The 27965-nt window shown below is 37.4% G+C and overlaps 5 protein-coding genes across 7 annotated transcripts in view; 4 read left to right on the top strand and 1 right to left on the bottom strand.

Annotated features, from left to right (window-relative positions):
* The window catches only part of LOC117390885 (probable carboxypeptidase X1), a 102183-nt gene that overhangs the window by 60814 nt on the left and 13404 nt on the right, over nucleotides 1-27965 (bottom strand). The window lies entirely within an intron of this gene.
* On the top strand, nucleotides 222-3072 carry nat8 (N-acetyltransferase 8). 2 transcript variants are annotated; one of them, XM_033987903.2, is made up of 2 exons: nucleotides 222-367; nucleotides 988-3072. In XM_033987903.2, exon 2 carries the CDS (start codon nucleotides 995-997, stop codon nucleotides 1661-1663), a length of 669 nt encoding a protein of 222 aa, XP_033843794.1. In that variant the 5' UTR covers nucleotides 222-367; nucleotides 988-994; the 3' UTR covers nucleotides 1664-3072. The 2 variants fall into 2 exon arrangements, with proteins under 2 accessions (XP_033843794.1, XP_033843795.1); XM_033987904.2 differs by having other exon boundaries at nucleotides 985-3072.
* On the top strand, nucleotides 3819-7430 carry synj2bp (synaptojanin 2 binding protein). Its single transcript, XM_033987725.2, has 5 exons — nucleotides 3819-4058; nucleotides 4513-4649; nucleotides 5599-5694; nucleotides 5795-5922; nucleotides 6110-7430. The coding sequence occupies exons 1-5, from the start codon at nucleotides 3995-3997 to the stop codon at nucleotides 6144-6146; spliced, it is 462 nt and encodes a 153-aa protein (XP_033843616.1). The 5' UTR covers nucleotides 3819-3994; the 3' UTR covers nucleotides 6147-7430.
* LOC117390076 (deubiquitinase DESI2) lies at nucleotides 8045-20750 on the top strand. Its single transcript, XM_033987724.2, has 5 exons — nucleotides 8045-8869; nucleotides 13724-13796; nucleotides 15293-15386; nucleotides 16117-16258; nucleotides 18117-20750. Exons 1-5 carry the CDS (start codon nucleotides 8831-8833, stop codon nucleotides 18357-18359), a joined length of 591 nt encoding a protein of 196 aa, XP_033843615.1. The 5' UTR covers nucleotides 8045-8830; the 3' UTR covers nucleotides 18360-20750.
* Nucleotides 22085-27522, top strand: srsf5a (serine and arginine rich splicing factor 5a). 2 transcript variants are annotated; one of them, XM_033987722.2, is made up of 8 exons: nucleotides 22085-22188; nucleotides 23171-23302; nucleotides 23378-23448; nucleotides 24017-24127; nucleotides 24280-24349; nucleotides 25561-25634; nucleotides 25719-25823; nucleotides 26384-27522. In XM_033987722.2, exons 2-8 carry the CDS (start codon nucleotides 23177-23179, stop codon nucleotides 26829-26831), a joined length of 1005 nt encoding a protein of 334 aa, XP_033843613.1. In that variant the 5' UTR covers nucleotides 22085-22188; nucleotides 23171-23176; the 3' UTR covers nucleotides 26832-27522. The 2 variants fall into 2 exon arrangements, with proteins under 2 accessions (XP_033843613.1, XP_055087048.1); XM_055231073.1 differs by lacking the exons at nucleotides 25561-25634; nucleotides 25719-25823; nucleotides 26384-27522 and adding an exon at nucleotides 24640-24944 and having other exon boundaries at nucleotides 22092-22188.

The raw sequence follows: 27965 nt of genomic DNA, 5'->3' as shown, positions 1-27965 counted from the left end.
TCACGTGCCATAAATCTGTCCGAACATTTCCGTGGGTGCAGCTTTTTTTCTGAGTTTAAATAATCAATTCATTATTTAAAACTTTCAATGTTAATTGGATACATGGACAAGAACACATTACTTATGCTAGTATAACATGTTGTATTATACAAAAACAACTAAATGACCACAGACCACTTTGAAATGTTAACGTTAAGGCGCTGGGCATTTTTGATTTCTACGACTGCACCATGAACGCACCACAGTAGCTCAGACCAGCGCAAAGAGGAAGAAATGAAACAAATGTGACTTTGGACAACTTTTTCACCTCTGTTTTGGAAGAACTACGGTTTGAAGACTATTCGGACCTCTTCAGACAGACTTTGAGGTATGCATTATCTTCGCCCATTTCGCCAATTGTATTTTTAACGCATTAACTCTGAGATTATTAATGAGGCTAACGGTGTGTGTAGCTAGCTGTTGTGCTTGTCAGATCATAGACATCAATAAAACATATAATTTAGTAGTGTGGGACACTCTTGGGAAGAAACAGCTCTAATTCATGGATATTTCATGATCCAAGGGTAACATTTCCAAGGTTAATATTACAATGCTTCAAAGAATTTGTCAGCATTAGTGATGTCACGTGACCTTGTGTGGTTTGTGTAAATAGCTTTTGACCCTGTTCTGTCTGTATTTTATGTCCTTAAGGATCGTAGATTAGAGGAACGTAGTGCGCAGTTTTCTTCTTTTTTTCTTTTTGTAATTATATTTTGAAATTCTAACCTAAGCCTATACATTTTGATTTATTATTTAATGACAATGTACACATGTGATGGTGTAAAAACTGTGTTAAAACAGATGTCTCATAGGTTTGTAGTTATTCTGTTTGACATTTGGTGCATATCTGATTACACTGGGAAAAACCTGCACAGAATAGATCATTCATATCATGTATATTGTTGTCCCTAAATTTATATTTTAATTTTTTTCCTGTGTTTAAAGCAGAACAGTCATGGCCGCCAGCTTCCAAATCAGAAAGTTCCGGGATGAGGATACGGAGGCGGTTCAGGAGGTCTTCACTGTCGGGATGAGCGAGCATGTGCCTTCTTCTTTCGTGCACATTTTAAAGCAGCCCCTCACCCAGATGGTGCTCATGTGTGTGTTCTGTGCTCTGATGACTAGCTCGAAATCTTTCCTTTTTCCCATCCTCGCTGTCACATTGCTTCTTGCTGCTACACGTCAGCTAGTTGTCCACATGTTTAACGCCTACATCGACACGTCACTCAAAAAAGACCTACACAACATTTCAGAGACCTACCTCAAGCAGAAGGATTCATGCTTTTGGGTGGCAGAGGTAGATGGGCGTGTTGTGGGCACCGTGGCTTGTCTCCCAAATGAGAACGTACCCGAAGCTTTGGAATTGAAACGTTTGTCGGTGCGACGCAGTCATCGCGGGATGGGAATAGCCAAAGCTTTGTGCAGGACAGTGGCAGACTTCACTCGGGAGAGGGGGTATGCTGCGGTGGTCCTGTACACATCAGTGGTACAAAGAGACGCACAGCACCTCTATGACCACATGGGGTATCTGAAGACTAAGGAATTTGCTGCACCAGAGTTTATTGCCAAAATAACTAACTTTAATTTGTTTGAATACAGGCTGCAGTTGAAAAAATATGATTGAGTTGAATATTATGTTATATTACTTAATTTTTTGTAAAGGGAGATGTCACAAGATGGTTCAAGCATAGTGTCATCATTATGTCTGGTGTATTTTCATGGGCAAAACCTTTAAATGCACATTTCAAGTTTTATTATAGACCAATGCACGTGATAGATGGACATAAATAATTGTGTAATTGTTATTGCACAATATATTCTCTATTATAAGCTTCATAGACCAACAAATTAATTAAGGGTTCACTATGTAACTTTAATGGTGAAAAGTAGACTGGGGACTGTTACTGAAATAAGTTTCATATTGCACAATCAAGTGTTCCAGGCAAAGCAACAACCTACTAAAAGGAGACAAGCAGGTGGCCAACCTTTCACCAGAAAAGTTGCAGTCAAATCACTATTGTGAAAAACAAAAGATTGGCTGGTGTAGTCTCACATTAATAGAAACCAATAATGAAAAATATGTTTTTAGCCAAAATAGACTCAAACAAAAGCATTTTTCCTAGTTTAGTTATGTTTATTGCACTGAAAAACTTAGCAAAGCAAGCATCCTTACCCCGAGTGGGCTTGCATCTCCATGAACCTGACTCTTATTTGACCTGGAAGAGTAGCCTATTCCTGCTTGTTTCCATGGAAATATTGTTCTTTTGGCTATAATGTTTCACAGTATGGCATAAAATACATCTATCTCCATGGAGAATGTTCCGAAGTAAGGTTTTAGCTTTCTGTTTCCATGGATTCTTGCAGAAAGTTTCACAACATTTAAAATGTGTGATTAGGAAAATAATCATGTATATTTCTGATAAGTACGTTTTGTCTATATTTAAGGAGGGGGCGTTGGGTGCAGGTGTGTTTTCCTTACCTTTGTTACTTGACTCAGTATATTTATAGTGACCTGATAAGTATACCAAAAGTTACATTCACCAGATACTTTAATATGGTGCTTAAATAGCCTGTATTGACCTCATGCCCAGTGTCTGCTCCTGTGAAGGTAAAATGAAATTAGTGCATCAGTGCATTGTCACAACACACTCTTCAAATAGACTGTCTTATTCTGTAACCTAGGACATGTATGAAAAAGATTTTCCGCTCATTTATATCATTAAGTTACTTACATGTAGACTAACAGTGCTTTGTTGCCATCTGGCATCTTTCTTAGAACCTGATCGTTTCCCCTTTTCTATTTTCCTGTGAAAAGCAAAACCAGAGTTTTATACATAATGACATTTTAAACACAAGGTTATACTATGGTCATTGTACATTTCTTAAATCATGTCTTTTAGAAATTTAAAACAATATAAGAAACTGACCAAACCTTTGATTGACTGCATTTGTTTTTATTGCTGTTTAATGTTATGATGACTTGGGATTTGTTATAATGATCTTTTTCTGAATAAAAAAAAGTGATTTGTATATATATATTTTTTTTATTTCTTTTAGCCCCCCACTATATGTGAAAAGCGATTCATGGAATAACGAAATTATCATAATAATAATAATAATAATTATTATTATTATTATTATTATTAAAATGATTGATCCACAAGGAAATATACTTGAATACTAGCTCGGATACTATGAAAATATTTGCAATTGTATCTTGATAGTTTTCAACTTACAATACAGGCTTAAAAACATGCCGAAGAACATTTCAAAAAAACATTTTCAACAATAATACACTTTATTCATACATCTTCTCTATCTAGAGTTCTTAAGTCTCCATATTTCATGTTTTATTTGGTTTAAAAATGTGTCAAATCTCATTGTACCATAGAGCTAATTGTTTGACTAGTTGACTAAAGTAATCCTTAGTTGCAGTCCTATTCTCCTGTCTGCAGTCTGTTTCTCTTTACTCTATACCAAACTGTAGTACAACTGCTTCAGGTAGTACCCCGACAGTTTTTCAGTTGGTTTTATCCATTTTATCTACAGTCATTTTATCTTATCTACAGTGGAAATTATGTAGTTCACCTTTAGACCTGATTTAGCCGTAGATTAGACTTGTAATAGTCATGTTATTTGATTTAGACCTGCAGACACTAGGAAAGCCACATCTTTTCTTTGGTAGTACTTGATGTGAAAAGTTAGAGAGCCACCAACTATCTATACTATCTATATTATCACTTTTTGTAAATCAAAGCTCAGGGTGCAGTTTCCTCTGTGTCCACCAGGGCGCGCCACATCCTCACCTCCGGCTGTCAGCGCGTGAGCAGCAGCAGCGTTGTCCATTCGTAACGTGCGTAACAGGCAAAATCGAAACTCATGAGTTCACCTTCAGATAAATAGTTTGTGCCCCACTTTTAAACCTTAGATTATTGATTTATTCCACTTGGACAAAATGAACGGGTCTTTGCACTCTTCTTCTAAAGTTCTGGATATTAAACTAAAAAGAGGACCGTCAGGTAAGAAACTTTAGCAACGTTAGCTCAGTGCTAGCTTCTGGTTTAGCTACAGCAAAAATCACCGCAGGAAGGCTAAAAGCTGTTGTGGAAGTAGTTTGTCTTTATTTACCACACGTTTTCCCATCTCCTAATCTCCTGTAAGTATTAATTATGCGTTTTAGAGAGTTGCCAGCGTTGTAATTTATTTAGATCTAGTTAATGTGTGTCTTTTATTGCATCACATTGGCTCAACTTTCTCTTTTGTCTCCCACGTTGAGAGTTATTGGCAGTTTATTCAGAAACAGCTTGTATTTTAGATTTGATTATGTAACACAGGCTTGCAAACTTGCCTGCTTTGTATCTGCTTGCCCTTTGAACCTCTGAGATAAAAAAAAACAAAAACCTCACTTATTACGTGATTCAAGTTTTAAAACATGGGCTACAACATACATAATAATTCCATGTTTTTATTTAGGTTTGGGCTTCAATATCGTCGGGGGCGTGGACCAGCAGTACGTGGTGAACGACACTGGTATTTATGTGTCTAAAATAAAGGAAGATGGATCCGCAGCTGAGGACGGGAGGCTTCAGGAAGGAGATAAAATCCTGGCGGTAATGAATGTCTTTTTTCAAGGAAGTTTGGGCAAGTACATGGCAACTGCATAGTTTTTTCCTTGTAGTCTAAGCATTTGTTTCACCTATTGTCCATCACATACCAGGAAGATGTCTCATGACTAATTTTCTTCCTCCTACCTGATATAGTGCCTGAGATGGTGAGGTTCAGATCTGAGCCAGAGAAAATAAATGGTTTGAGAGGGGAGTTAAAGAAGATATTTTTGTTTTAGGAAAGACAATCCTTCCTTAAACAGGAATGGGGGCATGAAACATAATCACTCACAAAGCTATGATTCCATCCTCAGACCCAAAGCAAACAAAAGAGAAGCATATGGGGGCCATTAAAAGTTGAATAGGGCCATTAAGGCTGAAACTGGAGAAAATATCTGTTTACAGTTTCAGTGTAGTTTGCTCCTCCCTTCAGACTGATATAAGGCAGAGTCCACCAGTAATCTGACCAGAACTGAAGAAGCGCCATGGATGAGCAGCGAAACATCTTCACAACGATTACAACGATTTGTCCAATTGATAGATTTAAACTTTTGCTATACCCCCTGCCTGATTTTTTGTTTTGTCCATGTACATAGATTATGATGTGCTAGTCAGGAAAGGTGCAACTTTTCCCCTGGATTTTATTGTGCGGACTGTAGTTTTTTGTTTTTTTTAAGAAAGAAAATAATCATTCTTACTGTAATCTGGCTTGCATCTCCACAGTTTTGAACTCTGTCTTGTCTTGGCCTGTCTGCAAAACAATAGCCTAGAATATTCAACAGCATTAAATGTATCTAGGTGTTCTCCATAGAAACAAGCAACTGGTGGACCCCAACATCATAAAAGTTACATATTACACCTTTTAAGTATAAATATTATGCTAAATTGTTCATTGGAGCTAATAAAATGGGGTATTTAATATGCAATAGAGACTGATTATTGTATGTTTCTGTAGATAAACGGAGTAAACCTTGAAAATCAAACACACAGAGAAGTTGTGGATCTGTTTAGAACGGCAGGAAATGACGTACACCTGAAAGTGCTCAAAAGGGTATGTGCATCTGTTGTTCACATAATACATACATTTTCAATCATTTTAAAAAGTATTGTATCTCAAAAAGACAATTGTGGTTTTGATTTTATTGTTGCAGTCTTCTCGTCACATGAATGGACCTTTTGGCTCACAGCCGGATCACGACTCCTCTCTGTCGGCCTGGGGACTAATAGCTCTGTTCACGGCGGGTGTTGCTGTTGCTGCTATTATTTACTTTCGAGGCAGGCAAGTTTAGGCAGCCATTTTAATTATACTGAAAAATGTCTGAAATCAAGATTGCTACGGGCCAAAGAAATGACCAGGAATCCAAACTCAAATTGATGTCGCTGATGAGTTTGTACTGGTCTTTATTTGTAATGATTGGTAGCTCCTTTGCACGTTTCCAATGCAAGACTATGCTCTCTTCTCACAGAGGTTACTTAACTGATGGGAAGTGGAAAAAACGATGACATTCCTGCTGCAGAGCTGAGCCGGGCTAAGTTATTCTGGCAGCAGTTTATATTTATATTTAAAAAAAATCAACTATTGTTTTATAATAGACAAGCTAAGCTAAAGCCGTACTTATTTTGAATATTCAGAGAAACGGTTGCTGCATGTCCTGCTTCTTTGACTAACAAAAATCAACTCCGTCACTGGGGATTCTTGATTAAGATCTAAACCAATGGGCACAAACTATTTTTTTGTCTGCAAGCATATTTATGACAACATTATCTTAAACTGTTGTGCTTTTTAGGGAAATAGACTATTGTGGGCTCCCTTTTCAGTGCAAAATTGAATTCAGGTTTGATACTTGATACAAACCTCAGCATACCGTCACTGGCCAAATTGGTCTCACTGGAGGACAGAGTTTAGCCCTTGGGCCCCATTTTGGACACCCCTGATGGTTAGAATAAAATGAGGAGCAACATCAAAATGCATGACAATTGAATATTCATCGGCAAAGCTATTATAGACCGGTACTCAAATGATTAAAGAAATAGTGTTAATATTTCCTCCTGAGTGAGAAGAAGCCATTGCACTTTTAATACATAACTGGGAATGGCAAAAGAAAAATTCAGTACTGTCAAAAACTGGGCAAAAACTTTTTTTTTTTTCCCAGTTGACAGAATTGCATTTTTCTTTTACAATGCATCATTCTCGGATGACTGAGGGATTACACAGACATCACTGAAAATTATTTCATTTTGCACTGTGGAAAAACAGCAAGGCCGATCTGCCAGTAACAGGAACTTAGAATTTGTAGTGCCTTTTATGTCTCTTGGCAAAGTAGCAAATGACATAGGTTAACTTCTTGCTGCTCCAGAAATGAAAACCAAATATTGTCATAAACACTAAAAGCTTGCGTTGGATTCCAGTTAAAGTAATTTTCTGGGGTATAAACTGGTCTTCCATGCTAAATCCCAAGTGCATAGTGTAACTGACTTCTCTTTTAACATCTAAATGTGTGTCAGAAATGTCAATCAGGGCTAATCTTAAACAGAAATTGTGTATATTTATAAAGGGAACCGCACAAGTATTGTTTGCTATAATAGTCATTGTAGCATAGCTCAGATCTCGATTGTGTGTTTTTGTAAGCAGCTGCCCACGTTTGTGAAGGACTTTTTTGCACTAGCTACAATCACAATACAATCACCACAACAGATGAGGATGTGCTTGTCCATGTAGTCTCACTGCAGCCTGTATTTTACTAAAATGTCAAGTCTGTAAATACATTTCCATTTGCTCGCCTCAAATGTGTGAATTTTGCCAGAATAAAGACCAGAACAGAAGAACTATCAAAATGAGTTCTCTTTGTATTTGTTATTATAAATTCTAGTTGAGTGATCATTGTATAGTACTTTGACATAACAACTTCTATGTGATACAAAGAGAGAAAAAGTGAAAGACCTGTTGGTTTCCATGGAGATGTTATTGTAGTACCAAGAATGTTTCACAGCATGGTATTAAACACGGCACCGTCAGACTAAGCTACAGGTACAAACGCAGGTTTTCAAGGTATTTTGACTCAAATACACTGGAAAAATGGGTTTCAGTTGAATGCCATACTGGGAAACATTTGTGGCAAGCGTGGGCACCCTCCATCAGAAAAGTTACACAGAACACGTTTAAGCAAAGTCAAGTGAATGAAGAGAGATGACAGTAGTAATAGTTTATAAAAATATTAATTAAAAATGGCCTATTCCAGTCCTTATAAAAAGCAACACAGGGGCAATGAGTGATATAGTGTAATTTTCCATGTTTAAATAGCCTGCACTTGATGATAAGGCTTATCTAGCACAATTTATTACATCGAACTCTTCCCTTCAGGTCAGATATCTTTAAAATGCAGTGTTTTGCGCGGCAGACAGGGGGCAGAAGAGCAGTACCCAGCCCCTCTCCATCAGCTGTGGTCGGAGGATGTCGCTTCGGAGGCAGAAATGATGTAATCAAAAAGCTTTAATCTGCACAGAGGCATTGCCTGAACGAGAAAAACGAGGATTACCACCGCTCCGGGGACTTATTTGACCTGCTTTCCCCGTGCGTAAAACCGTGCTTTTGGGGTCTGCGCGCGCGGGGGGCGGGATGTACCGGGGCTTCGCTGCACTTGGATGCGGTGCAGTCTGCAGTAGTAGCCGGGGATGCTACGCTCTGTCTCGCCGCTACTTGCCTCGGTTCTCTGCGCGGTGATTGAGCTCCATCCTCCGCTTCAAAAATGACCCACACCCCGCCTCCATCCGCGACACCGAACCGCCCTTTCTGCTGCCGACTTCTGGCCTCTACCACCCCGACTTTGAGTTCCCACACTTGCAGGCCGTTTATGTCCGCTTTGGATCAAGTTACCACCGTGTCCAATAGTGATTTTTAGCAGTGGTGGGCTTCAAAATTCAAATATATTACCAATTTATACACTTACTCTGCGTTATTTATATCTTGGACACCTGTATGGCTTCGTGACAGTTCGTTTTTTTGGACATTTGAGGGTTGTGGATCCTACGGGGATATGTCCAGGCTGTACCGGGCGAGCAGCAGCCCTCACGCCGCCTCTCCAGCAGCTGTCCGCGGCTTGGCACAGTGACTTCAGACCGCTGCTGTTGTGGAGGAGCAGCTGAGACGCAGAGGGCGCACGGTGGCCTTTCCAGCTCAGGTCTAAACCATGGCCAATGAACCTGTTATCCTTAATGTGTACGATATGGTAAGAAGCTCAGCTGTGATTTAGTCCATGTTTTCTCTGGCAAATGTTTTCAGGCTGACAGTCAGTGCTGGGCCATCACTGAAGGTAACAGGACAAATCAACTCAGTCAGATTTCATCCAGCCAAGTTCATACAATTACACATATTTACAAGTTGACAATCCTAAATTAAAATGATTAAGAAGCAATATGCAACTTTTCTAGTGATGGATCTGCAATTTGCTTCTTTCCATGGATATTTCCTGCAATGTTCCACAATATGGCACATTTTGTTAGATTTATTCAGTTACCCTACATGTGTTTTATGGCTAATATATCTCCAAAATGAGCAGGCTCGCTTCTCCACAGATCTGACCTCTAACTACTTGGCCTAGTGGCATTACAGTAGTTGTTTGGCTCCATTTTTTATATATATGAGATCAGTGTCATACCGTGAAACGATCTAATCAAAGTAATACTATCTCCATGGAGCAGGTGGCAGACCCTCTACAAGAAAAGTTACATAGTGCAGCTTTAAAGCATTAGGACTGGTTCTTAACGTAGTGTTTTTGTTAGTGACTTTATCGTCTAATTTTATTCTCAAGTTTATTAGTTTACAGGTTGTGTCTTGGTTATTTAAATTTACTATTTTTGAAGACTTTCAGGTCAAAACTTGGTCGTTACCAGGACTAATATTTGTATTAAGTGCTAATTTGATCAGTTTTATTCAAACTCTAATTACGTGAGTGCTGGTGTATTGTGTCGGACGTGCTTTACATGTACAACACAAGGCACTGAGTTTAGATGTAAGTAGATGTATAATGAAAAGGGCTAAATATACAGTAAAATCTGGTATGACAAATTTGATCTGAAGCACTCTTGAACGCAGCCCTGTGTGTCTCTGTCAGCAGAAAGCCCACATAAACTACAGCATTGATTTTATAAGGCACGCTGCACGACTAGGGCATGGGCCAAGGACAAAGCAACAACAATGTTTTCCTGTGAAGGGAAACAATCACCCAGACTCCTGAATGTTAAACGTACTTTAATCACTTAGCTGCTCACTCATATACATTCCCAAACAGTGTTGACAATCACCCATAGCAACCGTTATTATGCCACATCAGCACAATGGCTATACTATGGCAAAGGTCATTGTTGAAATGAGTGAGGAGCCCATACCAGCTTGTAATAACAGGAGTGAAATGTAATAATCTGGTGACAAATACTTACACCTGCACCTGTTTTTAATGTTTTAAATTGACTGGTAGTTTTTTGTTAGTTTTTTGTCTGTATTTGAACAAGGCGCCCATGAAAAGGAGAGTCTAGGTGCTCTCATTGGGCTCTCCCTGTATAAATAAACAAATCAATAAATCAAAAAATTAAAAGTTACACATCTGCCTGTCATAGAAATAGATGCGTGAGAACAAACTATTTATAAAGCCACATTTAGGCTGCAAAAATAATTACAATTAATCACAATTAGAAAATTTCAAAATCTGCAGCTATTTAGGTTATGTAATGTCCTCTGCAAATTAAACCAAATATATCCTTTGAATTTTGTGTTAACTGTAATAACTGCTGTCGTTGTGGCTTAATCCTCTACACACATAAAAATGAAATACAAGTGATTAAGTAAGTGATTTTTTTATTAGTTTAGTTAATTTTCAGTCATTTAAGAAGTGCACTGTAAACTGAATTGTGACTTTAATGCATAAATTGTAAAATGTATCACAATACTGTACGAATATTACTGCAAAAGTGCTCTGTCCTAATATGGATAGAATCTAAATACTTTGAGTACAGTGTTGGAGCCTAATTGTGTCAAACAGAGCAGAAGGGCATCCAGCTTAAAACTGTGTGACATGACAGTAGCAGTGAAGGACACGTGCAGTCTTTTCCTGGCCAAGATGGTGCACTAAGCTTATTGAGTTGGGTTAAAACAACATTATTGATCCAAAGGAGAAAAATACATTTCCCAGAAGTCAGTTGGATGTAACAGCCAGGGTTCAATATTTACAGTGCAGAGGACAAATTATTTTTCTTGTAGGGTAAAAATGTACCGCTGTTGACGGCTGTTGGAGGTTTCCATACTTTCACTATCTGCTCTAAACGCCGGGTTGGTGCTGACATTGCAAACTCGCAGCTCTGGACAAGTATCCCATTCAGAGACCAGTTCTGTCCCGAGTGAATATTACGCAACATGTTACTGTCAAACCACAAATGCAAGTCCTGAAAGTGAGAAGCAGGGCTGAACGATATAGCAAAGGATTGTGATATGCATTATGGCTGATATATATCTACAATATTATGATATTTTAATATACTTTCTGACACAATCATTTAAGTTCCATTAAACACTAAAATACGCATGTCTTAATTTACTACTTTAATTTAACTTAACATAGACACAACCGACATAAAGGCTTATACAGCACATTTTATTAAACGCAATTAAGGACGTCATTTACAAAGCTTAAGACAAGTACAATAACGTTTGCAAGTTACGCACTACACAACCCTTTTGTATGAATAATTTAAAAGGTACAAGATATTGGTTGAGATGGAGCGCATCAAAAAGCTGGAAAGAGCTCACTTTGTATTAAATATATAGACTAGTAATCGAGTATAATGAAAACAAATGCACTTTTTGATTCAAGCAGAAGTAAGTATAAGTATTACTAAGTGTCTCTGATAAGTAAATGCCTGATAGAAAAGGAAAAGGTTGAGGAGATGATGAGTCAATCAACTGCAATGCAAATCAATGTGTGCGTAGCAGTGTCCAATGGTGCATGCAGTAGGTCTATAGCAGCTCTGTGGGAGGCACTGGCTCTGTACAAAGAACAACATGGGCCAGAGAAAGAAAGAAAGACTGTAGCTCTTCTGCTCACTCTAAAAGCTTTCTAATGTCCAAATGCTCTCGCACAATCTCATTTCAGGTTTGTCCTTGAATGCTTTTCTCTGATGGGTTGTGTTCACATGAAACCAACACATTCACAATTTGAAACAGAGCAGGGGGCAGGTTAGGTTAGGTTCATTTGGAGTTTGTACCTGTTTTATCATTAACAACTCATTTAATGTTTAGATGTTTCCGCACATGGAACAAAAACTTGCACAAATTGAACAATAAGTATGTGTCGAAGCCATACATAGCAGCATTATGGAAAATAAACTGAGCTGACTGAATCTTCGTTTAACCAGAAATAAACCTGCTGAGATCTATATCCTTGTCCTATACTCTTGTCCTGGTTTGGTCCCAGTTTAAAGTCCTGATGTAGACCTGGTTTGTCATGGTCTAGTCTAGGTTTAGTCCCAGATCGTTGAGTCCCAGTTGGTGTGTCAGTGCAAGTGTGAATGAGCCATTGTTGAAAGTCTTCTCTGTCAGCACAAAGTGAAATTATTATAAGTGGCGGCATTATTCAAACGCTCGGACATTACATTACAAATTTGTGATAAGGCTCAGTGTGGATTTTCTCTTTCTTTTGCTATAATCTGGCATATTTACACTGTAGTTATATATGTTCATTGTCTCTATCAAATAAATAGTTATGTAGTCTCCTCTCCTGAAACTGAAACCATTCCATAAATTGCAGAACGTTGTGAATGCACCGTATCCTCGTGACAGACCAGAGGATACTGGTAAGAGTAGGGAATAGGTCATATTGGAAACCTGAGAAGTCCGTGTTGTTGACATGAACTGAATTGATTGAAATGCTTTTTATTGCATTACTTCAAGACCGGAAATGTGTTTTATAATTAATTACAGACAGATGGGGCAGCGGCAGCTTTTTTCCCCTCGGGGCTGTCTGGGAGACTGGGAGTAGAGTTAAAAACATAGAAGTGCTCGAGACATATTCCACGATGAAGGCAGTGAAAACATTTTTGACTCATTTGAAAGTGTTTTAAAATAAATACAGAAACACTAGGTCATTTCTGGAACAGGAAATGTGTTTGCTTAGAATAATGTTGCTAATTACACTAAAACAAATTGATAAAACGCTGCAGCAGGTCCTCTATTTTTTAGTTATTTAATAGTTAGATGGTGTCTTAGTTGAGCTAAATCTTAGTCAACCAATTTTAAAATTTTGATTATAAGGAAATATATAGGACAACAGCAGAGGGGAGGTAGATATTGAGTGAGTTATCTGATGATTTGGAAGTGAATCATGAGTTCAATCAGCCTTTTACAGATAAATACATTGTTTCATGGTCCTTTTTCAGCATAAATAGTTGTTTTGAGAGAACTGCAGTGTAGGTGTAGTCTTGTGTGTGCTGTTTGAGTCAGATACATAGAGATACATTTGCGATAACGCTCAAATAGTTTTGAGAGCTTTTGCCACGTCCCCCACTAGTCAACTACAGCCTTAGATAAAACATCGATCTATGCGAGGCGTAACAGTTAGGTTAGGTTTTATATTACAAATCAGTTGTTTCTTCCGTGTCATCATTGTGTAGTAACATGGAGCCGACACACTTTCTTAGATAAAAATATTCCTAATATATTGTTATAATATATGAACCCTGAACATGCCTCTGCTCCTCCGCCTGTTCATTGCATTTCCATTATTAATTATCATTTAATAGGCTGTCCTGTTATACTCAAAAACTACTTCTGAGGAAACCTATGCCAGCAGTGTGTTAAACCATGACAAAACATCTTAATAAGGAGTGGCATATTAGACTTAGACTTGTTCTTTAATCACTTCCCTCCTTGTGTTCACTAATTTGCATCATAATTTCACATTTACTTACTCCAGATGTCCTTCCCGGTCCTATGTGCTCAGTTTAGCACAAATTTTACACCAACTGAATTATAAGGAAGATATGGGAAAAGATACATAATAAAATAAATGTGTATGTGTTTTTGTTTTTTGCAGTACTGGATAAATGAATACACTTCTAATCTGGGCATTGGCGTTTTCCACTCAGGCATTGAAATCTACGGCAGAGGTGAGTTTGGGTCTTTTCTGTGTGCGTGCGAGGGTCCGGCATTAGACTGTTACGCCTCGCAGACATGTTGTAAAAATGGAATATGGCATTGTGCTCCTAATAACTTGCCCTCAATTCTCTGGTTGAGTCACCTCTGAGTCACACTGGTCTACAATATGTGTGTCTGTGTTACAAAGACACCAGCTCAGGCTACAATTTTAGTTCACCACATGGCCCAATTAAAAATACACCAGTCTGTATGGCTGTGCAAGTGATAAGAAATCTTACTCAGACTTGTTCTATTGTACTCAGTGGTTTCCAAAGTATTTTACCTCATTTAATACGCCTCTATATGGGCACCTCAGATGTTTTTGGCCGCCCACGGTCATAAATTTCTTGTGCCATGCATGAATTGATGGATATGATGGTGGATCTTTTTCATACTTTGTTCTGTAGTTTCATTGAGTCTGCATATCTGATTTTGTCTCCATAAACCATGATATACATTGTGCCTTCTCTTGAGGAGTAACCATTTCTGCCTGAAATGCAAAAATGCAATGTGATTAAAAGCTTTTAACCACTAATAACCACTAACTAATAACCACTGAGTACAATAGAACAAATCAATATACAATTAATATATCTTATCAATTGCCTTTGTAATAAAATTTAAAAATTGTAAAGACATTTTATGGACACCCTGTACTATCAGTTATTGTATATATTATCCACATCTGCTGAATACTAATATAAAAATGAATAAACAAATTACTTTTTATGCTTCATTATAATGCATTAGGGTGGAACAATTGTGCTTTTTAAAATATCAATTGCAAGAAAAACCTGTATCTATCAATGTTTCTGAACACACCTTGCATTTTACATTGTAGAGGCAAACTGATTGAGGAATTAGCTGTACCGCCTCTAAATAAGATCAAAACACCCCCATATTCTTGTTTCATTTATCAGTTCAATTGCCCAGAACATAGCCAGCCTCAAGCCTGAAGTACCCATGGTGATCATAAAATTTGCTCTGTTGCCATAGCATCAATGCATAACAAAATATTCTGTTATGGCACAAAGTTTGCAAAAAGGCACCTATAATCAGGAAACTTAAAACTCATGAATAAGATGAAAATGATGTAGATGAATAAAGTTCACATACATTTATTACACAATGGCACATTAGCAGCATTGTGCAAACTATGATTTTAGCAAATGCAGGACACTTTATCATTACCTTCTATGCATTAACTTCCCTCGTCTAATCCATTATATGAAGTTTCTTATTATAAATAGCATGACTCTATATTTACATACACATTAACACCCCTTTTTCAAATCCCACACTCCCACACATCCCCACTGTTTTCCCTTACGTAGCTGAAACGCTCTGTAATTAGTCTAATGATTTAAATCCAGAGAGGCAGCCATTAATTACACGCTTCTATGTAATTACACTTCTTTGGTGCTTCCATTTGAAAAGCTAACCTACATCTTTGTTTGGTGCCGTGCAGAATTTGCATATGGTGGACACCCCTATCCTTTCAGTGGCATCTTTGAAATCAACCCTGGCAATGCTGCTGAGCTCGGAGAAACATTCAAGTTCAAGTAAATATGCAGGATTTTGTCATTTTAAATAGTTCCAGCATAGTGGTAAAAACATGCTTACATAGGGCTGCACTTTTTGAGAAAAAAATTGTATACGTGTCCAGAAGAATTAACAAAAATACTGAAATATGGACTGAAAAACTAATACAAGAATCCAATTTCAGAACATGTTTGTACAGATCTAAAGTACAGGTTTAGTTTTTTAGGTTTTTTTTTTAGAATAAGACAGGATATTTTTTTGTTTCGGGAGGAAATGAAGGTACTTTAAAAACTGCAGGCTTTGCAATTTGCTAATGGAAAATCCAGTGATGTTAAGAATACTTTTAAAATGTATTTAGTTATAAAATACGGAATACTTGCATTTAAACATATTCTTTTACGTGGTCCAATTAGAGTACTATTAATACTTAGAATACTTTCACATTAAGTTGCATTGTATTACTGTGTAAAATCATGGCAGAGAAATAAAACTACTTTGTTTGTTGCACATTTATTTATCAGTATTTAGATAAGGAAAAGTTGCATATGCACGTAACACAAGAAAAGCGTGATCATTTTTCTTCATAATGCTACTGAGTTCAAAGCCTAAATTCTGTGATCAAGTAGCGACATGTATTTATTTTATTTTAGCAAAGTAACTGTACTATAAAATTGCTATTCTGAATGTGTGTTTTTGATACATGTATTTAGTTAGTTCTCAGCACTGTTCATGTCTGGTTGTGCTCAACAGGGAGGCCATTGTTCTGGGCACCACAGACTTCACAGAGGAGGACATCGATAAAATCATGGAGGAGCTGGGGAAGGAGTTCAAAGGGAACGCGTATCACCTGATGCACAAAAACTGCAACCACTTTTCCTCCTCGCTGTCAGAGGTCAGTCCAGCACAGCTCTATTCAGAAAATTATACCCCACAAATATATCAGAAAATCCTACCTGTATGAAACTAAATTTTTAGGTATCACCATCGATAGTAAAATAAGCTGGAAATTACATATAAATAATGTAAAAACAAAAATATCAAAAACTATTGCTATAATGTGTAAAATGAAAACTTTTTTAAACCAAAATCACTGTTTATATTATATTGTTCTCTTTTCCTTCCATACCTTAATTATTGTGTGGAAATAGGGGGGAACAATTATAAATCCAACTTGAATCCTCTATTTTTACTTCAAAAGAAAGCGATTAGGATTGTCAATCAGGCAGAATATTATGCATCCAATAACCCACTCTTTATTAAACTAAAAACATTAAAACTAAATGATCTGGTTGAATTTAATACAGTAGTTGTTATGTATAAGGCCCATGACCACATGCTTCCACACTGTGTCCAGGAGCTGTTCAGACCTAGAGAGAGTCGCTATAATCTGAGGGGAACTGGCATCTTCCAAAAAACTATGGCAAGAACTACAAAAAAATCTATGTGCATCTCAGTTACAGGGGTTAATTTATGGAATTGTTTGGACAATGAATTAAAAAGCTGCACATCAATCAAAGTATTTAAGAAAATGTATAAATTAAAAATTCTAGAAAAATGTAGAGCAATAGTATAACTGTTACTATGACAACTGAACTGAACATTAAAGAATATAGTATAAACTTTGTCTACTACATAATATGAATTATGTAATAAGAAAACAAAATAGTAATAATAATATGTTGATGATTAAAAATAACACCTATGATCATGATAAAAAAGGACTACTAATGATTATTATATATACAAATAAATAATCCAGAGGTAACCGTAAGAATATAAAAACAAATGTATTTCTTCTGTATTGTATATTGTATATTATTCTTTATATGTGGAATTAGGCAGGCATAAATAAGCTTAGCTTCAGCCTATGCCTTTCAGTCACAATGAACTAATTCTATGTATGTGACTGTGACAATATTTTATTTATTTTTCTGTGTGTGTCTGAATAAACTAACTACTACTACTACCTGCCATTGAGATTTAGCTCTATTTATAGGTGCACTATGTAACTTATTTTGTGGAGAGGGTCTGTCACATGCTTGACTCCATAGAGATGTTACGGTATTGCCTAGAATATTTCATAGTATAGCATTAAAATTAAAAACTATCTTGTAAGAATGTAATTACATGTGTTTTCATTGCCCCAAAATACCTAAAATGCATGCATCCTAAATGTGAGCGTGATTGCCTCTCCAGAGATTTGACCTGTAACTGACTGTTCCTTGAGGCTACACCTGCTTGTTTCAAAGGAGATGGATACATTTAATGCCATAGTGTGGAACAGTATTAACATTATCCACGGAGACGATCATATAAAACTGGATTAAAACCACTTCATACTAATCATTTTAAACCGGTGTATAATTGTAGATAATGTAAAACTCAATTTCTCTTGAGGTTTATGTGTCGACAACCCTTGGGCACCTGCATGTGGAATAGGGATCTTGTTAATAGAAATGGCCAGTTTTACATCTGGAGTTTGTAAAAGCTGACGCCTTAGAAAAACATTGCTTTGTGAACAGAGAATACTGGCTTTGTGAAACTGTACACCAGAAATGCCATTAAGTGTAATATTTATAATTACAAAACTGCTGAATAATCAAAAGTCCAAGTATAGAAGAAATAGTTTTGAGTTGAATGAAAACCCATAGGTACTGCTGTATAAATGATTACTAATAGGCTTTATTGACATCCTTGTAAATGGTTACCGTCCGCAAATAAGTTTCTAAATGCTCTCTTGTTGTTCGTAGTTGCTGTGTGGGCGTGAGATCCCACGCTGGGTGAACCGCCTGGCCTATTTCAGCTCCTGTATCCCGTTCCTCCAAAGCTGCCTGCCCAAGGAGTGGTTAACGCCGGCCGCACTGCAGAGCCACATCAGCATGGGCTTACACAAGGACGACCAGCACGACTCTAGCGACGATGACCCCAATTCCCCATCGGGAGGTGCCGCAACGGGCTGCTCCTCCCATGGTTGCCGTCACACCAGGGTCTGACCCACACTCCACAGATGTACTATAACATTGAACTGTGGGTCCTTCGTTCCCATTGGCCCAAACAACCACCTGACCTCTAGAAAATGGGAAATAGCTGCTGCCACTGTTAGGACAAGCCATGGCCTCTGGTAAAAAAAAAAAAAAACACGAGGCAAACTTTAATTTTGAGCTGTGAAAAATGGCGCGGACTTGACAATAGACTGCTACAAGTTTGTATTTATTACTATTAGTCTTTTCCATGGAGTTTTAAACTTTTGTCAGCCTTGTCCCTGCCTTCAAAGCGGTTTGTTTTTAACTCAGATACCCCGAGTCATAAAAATGTTGGGACAATGTGTAAAATGGAAAAGTATCACAAACACATTTTCTGCTAATCTAATAAGAAACATTTTGTTCACAATGAGATGTTGAACATATCAGGTATTTTGACAGTTGTAAACATGTTATCTAAAGGTTCAAATCAAGCAACAAACTATCGAAGCCATGGGTTGACATTTCATGCAGCTAATAACAATACATATAATATTGAATAAACAATCACTTACAGATAAGTTTCTGCCATCCATTATTCTTCAAGACATTGTAAAATAACCTCACATGTCCATTGTGAACAAAATGCATTTTAGGGATTCTGCAAATAAATGCGGGCAATTATTCACATATTTATTGGTGTTCCCAACTTTTTTTTATATATAGGTAAAACAAAAGACACTACAGGACTGTTCATATTGGGAAAATAACCAGGTAAACTTGTATTCTTTTAAATTGTAACATATTTGTTCAATGACCTCGACGTGGCCTTCAGTTAAGTGTTGGATACACGTTTTATTTTTTCTTTGGCCATTTTAGACGTAACTTTAGAAAGAGGATTTGACTGCTCCTCAGAATGAGTAACAAAAATGTTGCATGTTGAAATGACAAACAAGAAAATCTATCTTAGTATTCCTATGGTGCAACCTGCAAATGAGTCAGGGTTTTTGCAGGCCCTTAATTCAATTTGGAAATGAAGAGCTCTGGTAATGATTAGTAAATTATTCATTCAATAAACTGGTATCATTGCTACCTTGACCATTTTTCTATTTGGTCTAGTCTTTTAGTCCATGGGGAATTTATATTGGGTAATTCATAAACGTAATTTATGGATTTTTCTAATCAACTGCTTGCAAAAGCCCTGCTTTGTTGCAAGACAAGACGGTTCACTCATCTCAGAGATGAGCTGAGCTGCTCTTAATGCAAAACCTGCGACTACTTTGGCTTATTTTTATTGGAAAATAAGAATTATGGCTATGAAACAATACTATTTCCAATCCCAGAAGTCTAGTCTCCCAACAATATAACAATTTCACTGGATACTTTGGCAAAGGCACACTTTGTTGAGCAGGACTTAATATAATCAAATCTATGTTCTTTTGGTGCTCTTCAATGTATTTCAATCAGGTAAAAAGGTTTCACTGCTAATGTTTGCTTTGAGTGTATGAGATGGAGAAATGATGACACTTAATACACAGACATTGTCCAACTGGATTATATAATAATAGAATAGTCTCTTTAATGGAGCTATGTGGAAACAGTCACTTTAGTACAGTACATTTTAGTTTCTCTCATCTGGGAATACAGCATCCAACATTTACAATCATTTTGTGTAAGCATTTAATTGTGCAAAGGTTTCACATGGTTGACCTCTTTCTTAACTGTGCTTGAGACTGGCAGAGAAGGTCCTTATTATTCTTTTTACATATAAGGTTCTCACTTGCACTGTGACAACTTTACAGTTAATTTAAATATAATGTTCTAAATGGTAAAACCCTCAGGGCCAAGAAAGTCCCATAATTTGAAGTAAAACAAAAAACATGCATACATTGCTACATGAGATATGACTTTGAGCTTAAAAAATATTTGGACTTTTCCATTTTACATAAGTTCTCATTTTGTTCTAATATTTTATTTACTTAAAGATAAAATAAATGACATTTTTTTGCACTTTCCAAACATACTGACGTAACAGTGAATCTGTTTTGAACCAAACTGAAATATTAACTTGTCCTGACCCGTTAACCTACCTTTTTTTCTTTTAACTTAATTCCTGTTCAGTATGGTTGATTATGTCAAACATTCTTATAGTTGCAAGTGTAAAATCAGTAAACCCTAATCCCAATGAGTTTAGGGAATCCTCCAAGAGGAAAATCTAAAATTTTCCCCCATTTTCATTGTTCCCTTATTTATTTGTTATTGTTCACAGAGTGTCTTATGTATATAATTTAAGTTGACCATGGATTAGTATTACTGACAGCCTTTTACACAGCAAGTATTTTTTCCCATTGTGTGTCATTGTGCACCTCAACTCTTTTCCTGACAACTTCAAGAATGATCAACGTAGTAGAATAAAGATGGAACAAACAAACAAGCTTGGTTTCATTGTCTGGTAATTCCACTCCTCACCACCAAATGCACAAAACAAGTGTCACATATTTAGTGTTTTTTTATTTGTACCTTTACCTGGAACCTCATCAATGATATAATACATTCATACTGCGGTGTACACAGATCCTGCAGACAAGGTGTGCCTTGTGTCTTGCCCATGGACACAACAAAATTTTAACAGCAGATCAAACATTGGGTCAATGTGTGAATGCAAATGAGCCACTCATAATCTACAGTAAATTGTCTATGATCAGTTATTTTGGACTTCAGGGTGAGCAGCACGTAACCAGCATGTTACTGACACTAGCTTAAAAACAGAGAAATGTCAATTTCCAGTTAGAGCAATTTTCTTGGTTACAAATAATGACAAATTTAAGACAGATCTAAAGTTGCTTTTAAAAATAAATAAAGAAAAGAGCATCCCTTAATGTCAAGAACACAACACATATAGAGAGCAATTAATCAAAAGGTACAAAAGAGGTATTATGTTTACAATGTTTTTGAAGTTAACACTCCAGTAACAGAAAAATCTAATTAAGTTAAAACTGTTCGAGGCTGCCTTAACTCAGTCCCAACTTTCCAAACTCATTCTAAATATACTAGTTCTAGCTCATGGATTAATTATATGCAAAACTTCTTCTTCCATGTTAACAAATGAAACTAAATCTAGTAATCATCAATAATCATTAGTTACAGATCTATGAAGTGAACAGTGCTTCTACAGTTGTGGTTCTCACTTCCACTTGCACAGGAGCGTCTGGAGCTGTTATCTAGTCCCTCACGTCTCCTCTTCTTGACTAAATTTGCTTCAGGATTCTCTGTTGGGGCTTGAAAACTGCGGAGGAACAGGTTTGCTATTAGAAAATTATTAGTAAAAAGCTTTTTTCATTCATCAATTAAGGGATGCATCTGAACCACTCTCTGGAAACGAGCAGGGAGTTCCCCAGCTCGAAGTGCGCAGTAAATTGACGCTGTTTGTATGACAACTGTAAAACTGAATGTACTTTTCGTATCATCTGGTCGCAGGCGGAGATATTTACAGAAACACATCTTAAGTTCTACCAGTTAAGTTCATGAAGTAATCTTGTGTAAAATGTTCAAGATGTGATGGAAAGTAGTGCAATCCAGTGGACCTGTGACAACCTAATACACAACACTCACGAAGATTACCCATTCAGACTGCTTTGGTACGGATTTATAATATTAACGACTATACTGTAGCTAAAAAAGTCTCAAACAAACACGAAGCTGTTTTTCAAATCTGTTAACAAAAGCGTACGTAAACGTCACAAAGCACTTCCGGTTCCGTGTTCCGGCGCCATTTTGCTACAGTTCGTGACACGCCGCAGCAGCGCAAAGTTTCAGCCAGCGACATAAACAAGCTTATAGTCGCTTTCGGGGGATTCTTTTGGTAAGATTAAGACTTAATGTTAGCAATTAGCTGTTAAGTTAAATAAAAGATTCTTTGGCGTGTTTATAGAAGCTTTACGATTGATAAAGCTCTCACTATGCAACGTAATCGGTAGAGCATTAAGCTAGCTAACGGCTAATGGGTTTTTTTCGAAATGCGCCTTAGCTTTTTGTCACATTTTGTATAAATAGTTAATACTCGGTTTATAGAAAGTGTGATACACTACATCTGCTGAAAAGAATGGCCGTTTTATTGTCTCGGCTGGAGCAAAATCAAGCTGGGCCCATCAGCGCATGGAGCTGTTTGGATGTTGGTCGAGATAAAGCTAGCACACTGTAGGCCCAGGATTATTTGAGCTGCAACAGTAAATTCAAATGTTTTTTTATAATTCAGTTTTGGAAATATCTTATTATTCAGTTCGGATTCTTAAATTTGAAAAACACTAATATTGTTTTTCCAATAATATCCAAACGTTTATAACATGGCAACACAATCCTCTGCACAATTCTGAATATCCAGTTACATTTATAGTTTTATTTATACTTCTAATTTTTGCAGTTAAAAAAAACAAAACTTTTTTTATTTTTCGAGAAATTCTAAAAAAGTCCATATTTGTTGTAATGGCCCTTTGGAACCTTTTATGCAGTATATTTTGAATATGCGGCCTTTCAGTGAGACTATTGTTCTTTACTCTAGTCTCATTATCATCCAAAAAGCTTTTTCCATGTGATTTTTGCATTGAAACAATGGCATACATGGCTGATGAGGACAAACTGGTCTAGCAAGAACTCCCTAATCTCATTTTAAGCTTTTAACCAATCCACAACTGCATTTTCACTCCTGGGGGCATTCCCTGCGGACCACCCACTGTAAATACACCACCTGTGCTACCACTGCTCAGTAGTAACTAACGAGAGAGACTGTGTGCTCTGAGTCTGTTCACCAGGTGGCTCACCTTTTGTATGATTTTGTTTTTCTTCAGTTCGAGATGAGTGGCTGTCGTGTTTTCATCGGCCATCTGAGCCCTCATGCCAGAGAGAGGGACGTGGAGAAGTTTTTTAAAGGATATGGCAGAATCAGGGAAATCAATTTGAAGAATGGTTTTGGGTTTGTGGTAAGTACATTTAAATCTGTTTAATTTTTAATTTGTCAGTATTGTGTACAAATGGGCTTCCCTCTTCTTTTTTAGGAGTTTGATGACTACAGAGATGCAGATGATGCTGTGTATGAGTTGAATGGAAAAGACTTATGCAATGAAAGGTAACTATCCCTCTTGTAATGCAGTCCAAAGATGTGCGTGTTTAGGTACTGTTATGCATGTTTAGGTACTGTTATGCATGTTTAGGTACTGTTATGCATGTTTAGGTACTGGCTACCAGTGAAAGACTTTTTATGGTTTTAGTTTAAAAAAACAATGTGACCACAAGTTTGGCATCTGTAGTCTTTCTTGAGACATCCATTTACATCAAAGTTATGGGAGTGTGTTATGCATTAACAAGAGCTGGTTAATCATATCTCACACCAGTGCTATTATCTGTAACACATTCAGAAGGGCTTGGCAAATACCACTTTAATGTGCTTTTTTGTTAATATGCATTTTCTTAAAAAAGCCTTTTTTTGTCAAAATGTGAAGCATTTTCCAAATGAATTGCCAACATGTGTGCTGTTAATTATTCTATGAGATTAGTAGTTAATTATTCACTGCTCTGCTCCACAATCTGTCCTTTGTAGGGAGGGCAATTTATATAATTTTTACAGTAAATGTGGACAATATTTTTAATACTAGTTGTTCTTTAAAATAATATATATGTTTGTCTTTATTTCCCAGGGTGACTGTTGAGCATGCGCGATCCAAGAGAGGTGGAGGTAGAGGAGGCGGTCCAGGCATGGGACGTTTTAGCAGTTATGGCTACCCTTCGTCCCGCAGTGCAGGATCCAGGTGAGCACAGACAAGGATTTTGTTAGTCATGCGACCTGAGTCAACAATAGTCTGAAAGGGCTCTTGTTCCTTCCTGAGGCCAAAGTGAAATACTAACTGTTAAAGAAGCAGAGGGTTATTTGGTTTAAGTCAATGCTTTTCCTGTTCCACAGATATGGGCCCCCTGTGCGCACAGACTACAGGCTGGTCGTGAAGAACCTCTCCACGCGCATTAGCTGGCAGGTAATTGATCCATTTGAATTTCTTTTATCACTTTTTGTACATACTTCTAAAATACAATTTTGTAGTATGCATTTTATTTAGAAATTGGGTTTATTTCTAGTCATAAATACTTGATTATAGCTTATAACATACAAGGTCCCCAGATAGACTTCCATCTTGAGTTTTCCTGTTACTGCTGCCCTGATATGGTCTCCTATTATCAGAGGCACATCCTTTTGTGGAAGTGTGTAGTGCCCTCTGCTGGTTGTTTTTCTCAATAGTGTCCATTTGGTGCCTTTCCTCACACGCAGTTGCTGCCGGTCTAAAGTCTTGGCTGGTCTAGCGCAGGATACGGTAGCCTTAGGAGGTTCTGGGCTGGCTCGCCCCTCAAATCTACGGCCCCACTCTCTCCCATTTGGTCTAATTGTTGCTGCTGAAGCTGGGGGCGTGTGGACTTGGGCGCACACCCCTCGCTCTGCTTGCTCTGGTGGTCCTTACTTTGGAGGCCGGATGCTGAGTCAAGGCCGTGGCCGGTTCTCAAGGGCTTAACACTGCATTGGTCCCATTTGCTATTTGGACAAGTGGCTCTATTCTTGTGTCTTCCTGGGTTTGGAACGGTGAGTAGCAAAAACTCATAGTTTAAACAGGGCTGGGGGGTTTTGGGGTCAGGGTGAAAATGCTTGTCTATTTTGCATTCAAATGGATAGACTTGCAGTGACCGTGTATCAGCCTTAACTGCATTATCATTGGACTGGGCTGTGAAATTTAGTTGTGCCTGGACCATACTGCACTTGTGTTTGACAAAGTGCAGTATAAATGGGAGCAGTAGTTTTGATGCTTTTTTTTTTTTTTTTCCACACATCCTTCCATTAGTATATAGGGTGAATGTTTTTGGCTCTGGTCCTTGGCTCTAAATATCATTTGATACCATATTGATTAGTTTAACTCTCTACAAAAATAAATGTTTGCCCAGTCTTACCTCCAGGAAAGCTGTAAATTGGTGAAATCTGATTATTAGGATCCAGATGTTTGTCTCATCAAATACAGTATTTAGTGGCACATTTTTTATGACCTCCATTTTTATGAAATACCACTTATAATGTTCACATTGGTTTGCTGTGAATGTCACCGGTAGACACTTTGTTACTTGTTTCTTTCCCTCCGGTCTGAAGGCTGTCATCTGAAACAAAGTGTACAATGTTTTACTAAATATCTCATCACTATTATTGCAGGACCTTAAAGACTTGATGAGAAAAGCTGGAGAGGTCACTTTTGTGGATGCTCACCGACCCATTCAAAACGAAGGGTAAGAAATTCTATTGCTATATCTCCTTGCACCAAGATTTTCATTATTTAAGAATTTGAATTGAGCTTTTTTCTGTAATTGCAGTGTGGTGGAGTTTGCTTCCCGAAGTGATATGAAGAATGCCCTCTCCAAACTGGATGGGACTGACTTGAATGGACGCAAAATCAAGCTGTATGAGGACTCCAAAGAGTAAGTTCTTGATAATGAACACTTAGTGACTTTTGATACTAGTTTTATATCTTTTAGTGTTTGGGTATCAATTCTTGACCACCCAAAATGGCACTGCAGTAAATTTAAACCACCTCTATTCTGTAAACATATGGACAAATGTGGCATATGTTCTGGACATTTAAAAATCCCATAATATGGCTTTAGTAGTAATATTATAGTAGTAGTAGTTATATTATATTAGTAGCATTATACTCATGAACTAATTCAGTTGAGTGATCACATTCACCTTATTCTGTTAGGAACTTGCACTTCCATTGTGCTTGGCACTTCCAGTTAAACAGGAATCTTACTAATGAATTAAAATCCTATAAAAGTGTTGCTGCTTAAACTGTTCTATGTTCATGTGCACCAAGGAGTCAGCTATACACCTTTCTCTATGTGGCTTGACAACAGTATCTTGTCTTATCTGTATATTGTAAACATATATATGACTATATAGCCCTATTTTATTTTTTTATATTGTTTATTGCTGTTTTTCATGACGCACAGACTTAATGTGTTTGTCTTCTCTCCCTCAGTCGTAGCCGCTCACGCAGTTACTCGAGAAGCCGCTCCCGGAGCCGTGGTCGCTCCAGGTCCCGTTCCAGGGGCCGCAGCAGGTCCAGGTCTAGGAGCAGGTCCAGGAGCCGATCCAGAGGCAGCCGGACTCCTGAGAAGAAGAACTCTGGATCCAACAAGAACTCCAACAAGTCCCCTCCAAGGTCAAAGTCTCGATCCAAGTCCCACTCTAGGTCTAAATCTCGGTCCAAATCCAAGTCCAGATCTCGCTCCCCTGTTCAGAAAGCACAATCCCGCCCCCAGGCTCGCTCTAAATCTCCCTCCAAATCTCGCTCAAAATCTCGCTCCAAGTCCCACTCCAAATCCCGTTCCAAGTCTCCCTCCAAATCTCGCTCTAAGTCCAAATCCAAGTCCAGATCTAGATCTCGATCCAGATCTCGTTCAGCCTCAGCTGACAGCAAACACTGAAACTTCCCTTGCATTACAAGACTATTGGCAATCTTAATTTGTTTTGGAAATGGAGAGGAGAATATTGCCTTCCACTTGGCGGCGTCTTTTTAGCTTAACTCCCATCTTAAATGTGGCCAAGAGCAGCTCTGATTTAAGTAATTTATTTTTGGAAAATTTAATTTTTTGTTTCATAACAATTAAAATTTACTTAAATCAATGGACTTTATTTTAATAACTTTTGTTGGAGAAAGCACGCAGCCTGAGAGGCCTTGTAGCTCTACGAACCCCCTATTGCTTTGTATTGGGCTGTAAGGTAACATTAGGTGATGCATTTATTTTTACATTGATGTTAAACTGTGATTAACTTCTAAAAGGCACTAACAAGATCCTAGTTTGGCCATTAAATCTAAAAGAAATCTCATTGGTAATGTGTAAAGCTTTGCAGTAATCTTGTTATCCAAATTTTATAGACAGAAGTGTATCAGGGCCTTGTCTGTTGAATGTCTTTTTTTTTTTAGTTTACTGATTTGTTAAATGTTGTCATTCCAACAGGAAATTGTTTGTTCACTTGATTTGATACTAATTAAACCATACATTTTCTTTATGTAGCAGTGTCCTGAAGCTGTGCTGTGTACTGTTAATTTCTTTAAAAATGTTGAATGTGAAATTAAGCTTGCATATTCAGGAAAATAAAACTTAATAAAAATAAGGCTTTGCTTATTACATTTATAGACAATGGAAGTTTCTAGGATGTTTTATGTAGGCTGTTGATTATGGTTATGTTGATGGTCTATATGTAGTTATTTATGGTTTTCTTTGTACCCACTGCAAACTCTTTAATACAAATGTTTTAAGGTAACTTGCACGTTTTACAAATCCCTTTTTGTTAAAGACAGTTGGACACTAATATTCATGTGAGTATAATTATCATTGACAAACTGGGTGTCAAGACTTCAGGTGAGCTTCATTTGTCTTTGAGCAACTGCAAAATGCAAAACAATATAACATAGTTTACTCATACCACAAACAAAGAGCAAAACGTTCTACAGTTAAGTGGTTCAAGATAAAATCCAACATAACTTTTTTTTTTTTTTACGAAATAAACATCCAGCTCGATGCATTTTCCTTAAGTCACCAGAAGAGGGCGATGTC

The sequence above is a fragment of the Periophthalmus magnuspinnatus genome, chromosome 22, assembly GCF_009829125.3.
Source record: "Periophthalmus magnuspinnatus isolate fPerMag1 chromosome 22, fPerMag1.2.pri, whole genome shotgun sequence".
Classification (NCBI taxonomy): Eukaryota; Metazoa; Chordata; class Actinopteri; order Gobiiformes; family Gobiidae; genus Periophthalmus; species Periophthalmus magnuspinnatus.
This window is presented reverse-complemented; position numbering and strand designations above follow the sequence as displayed.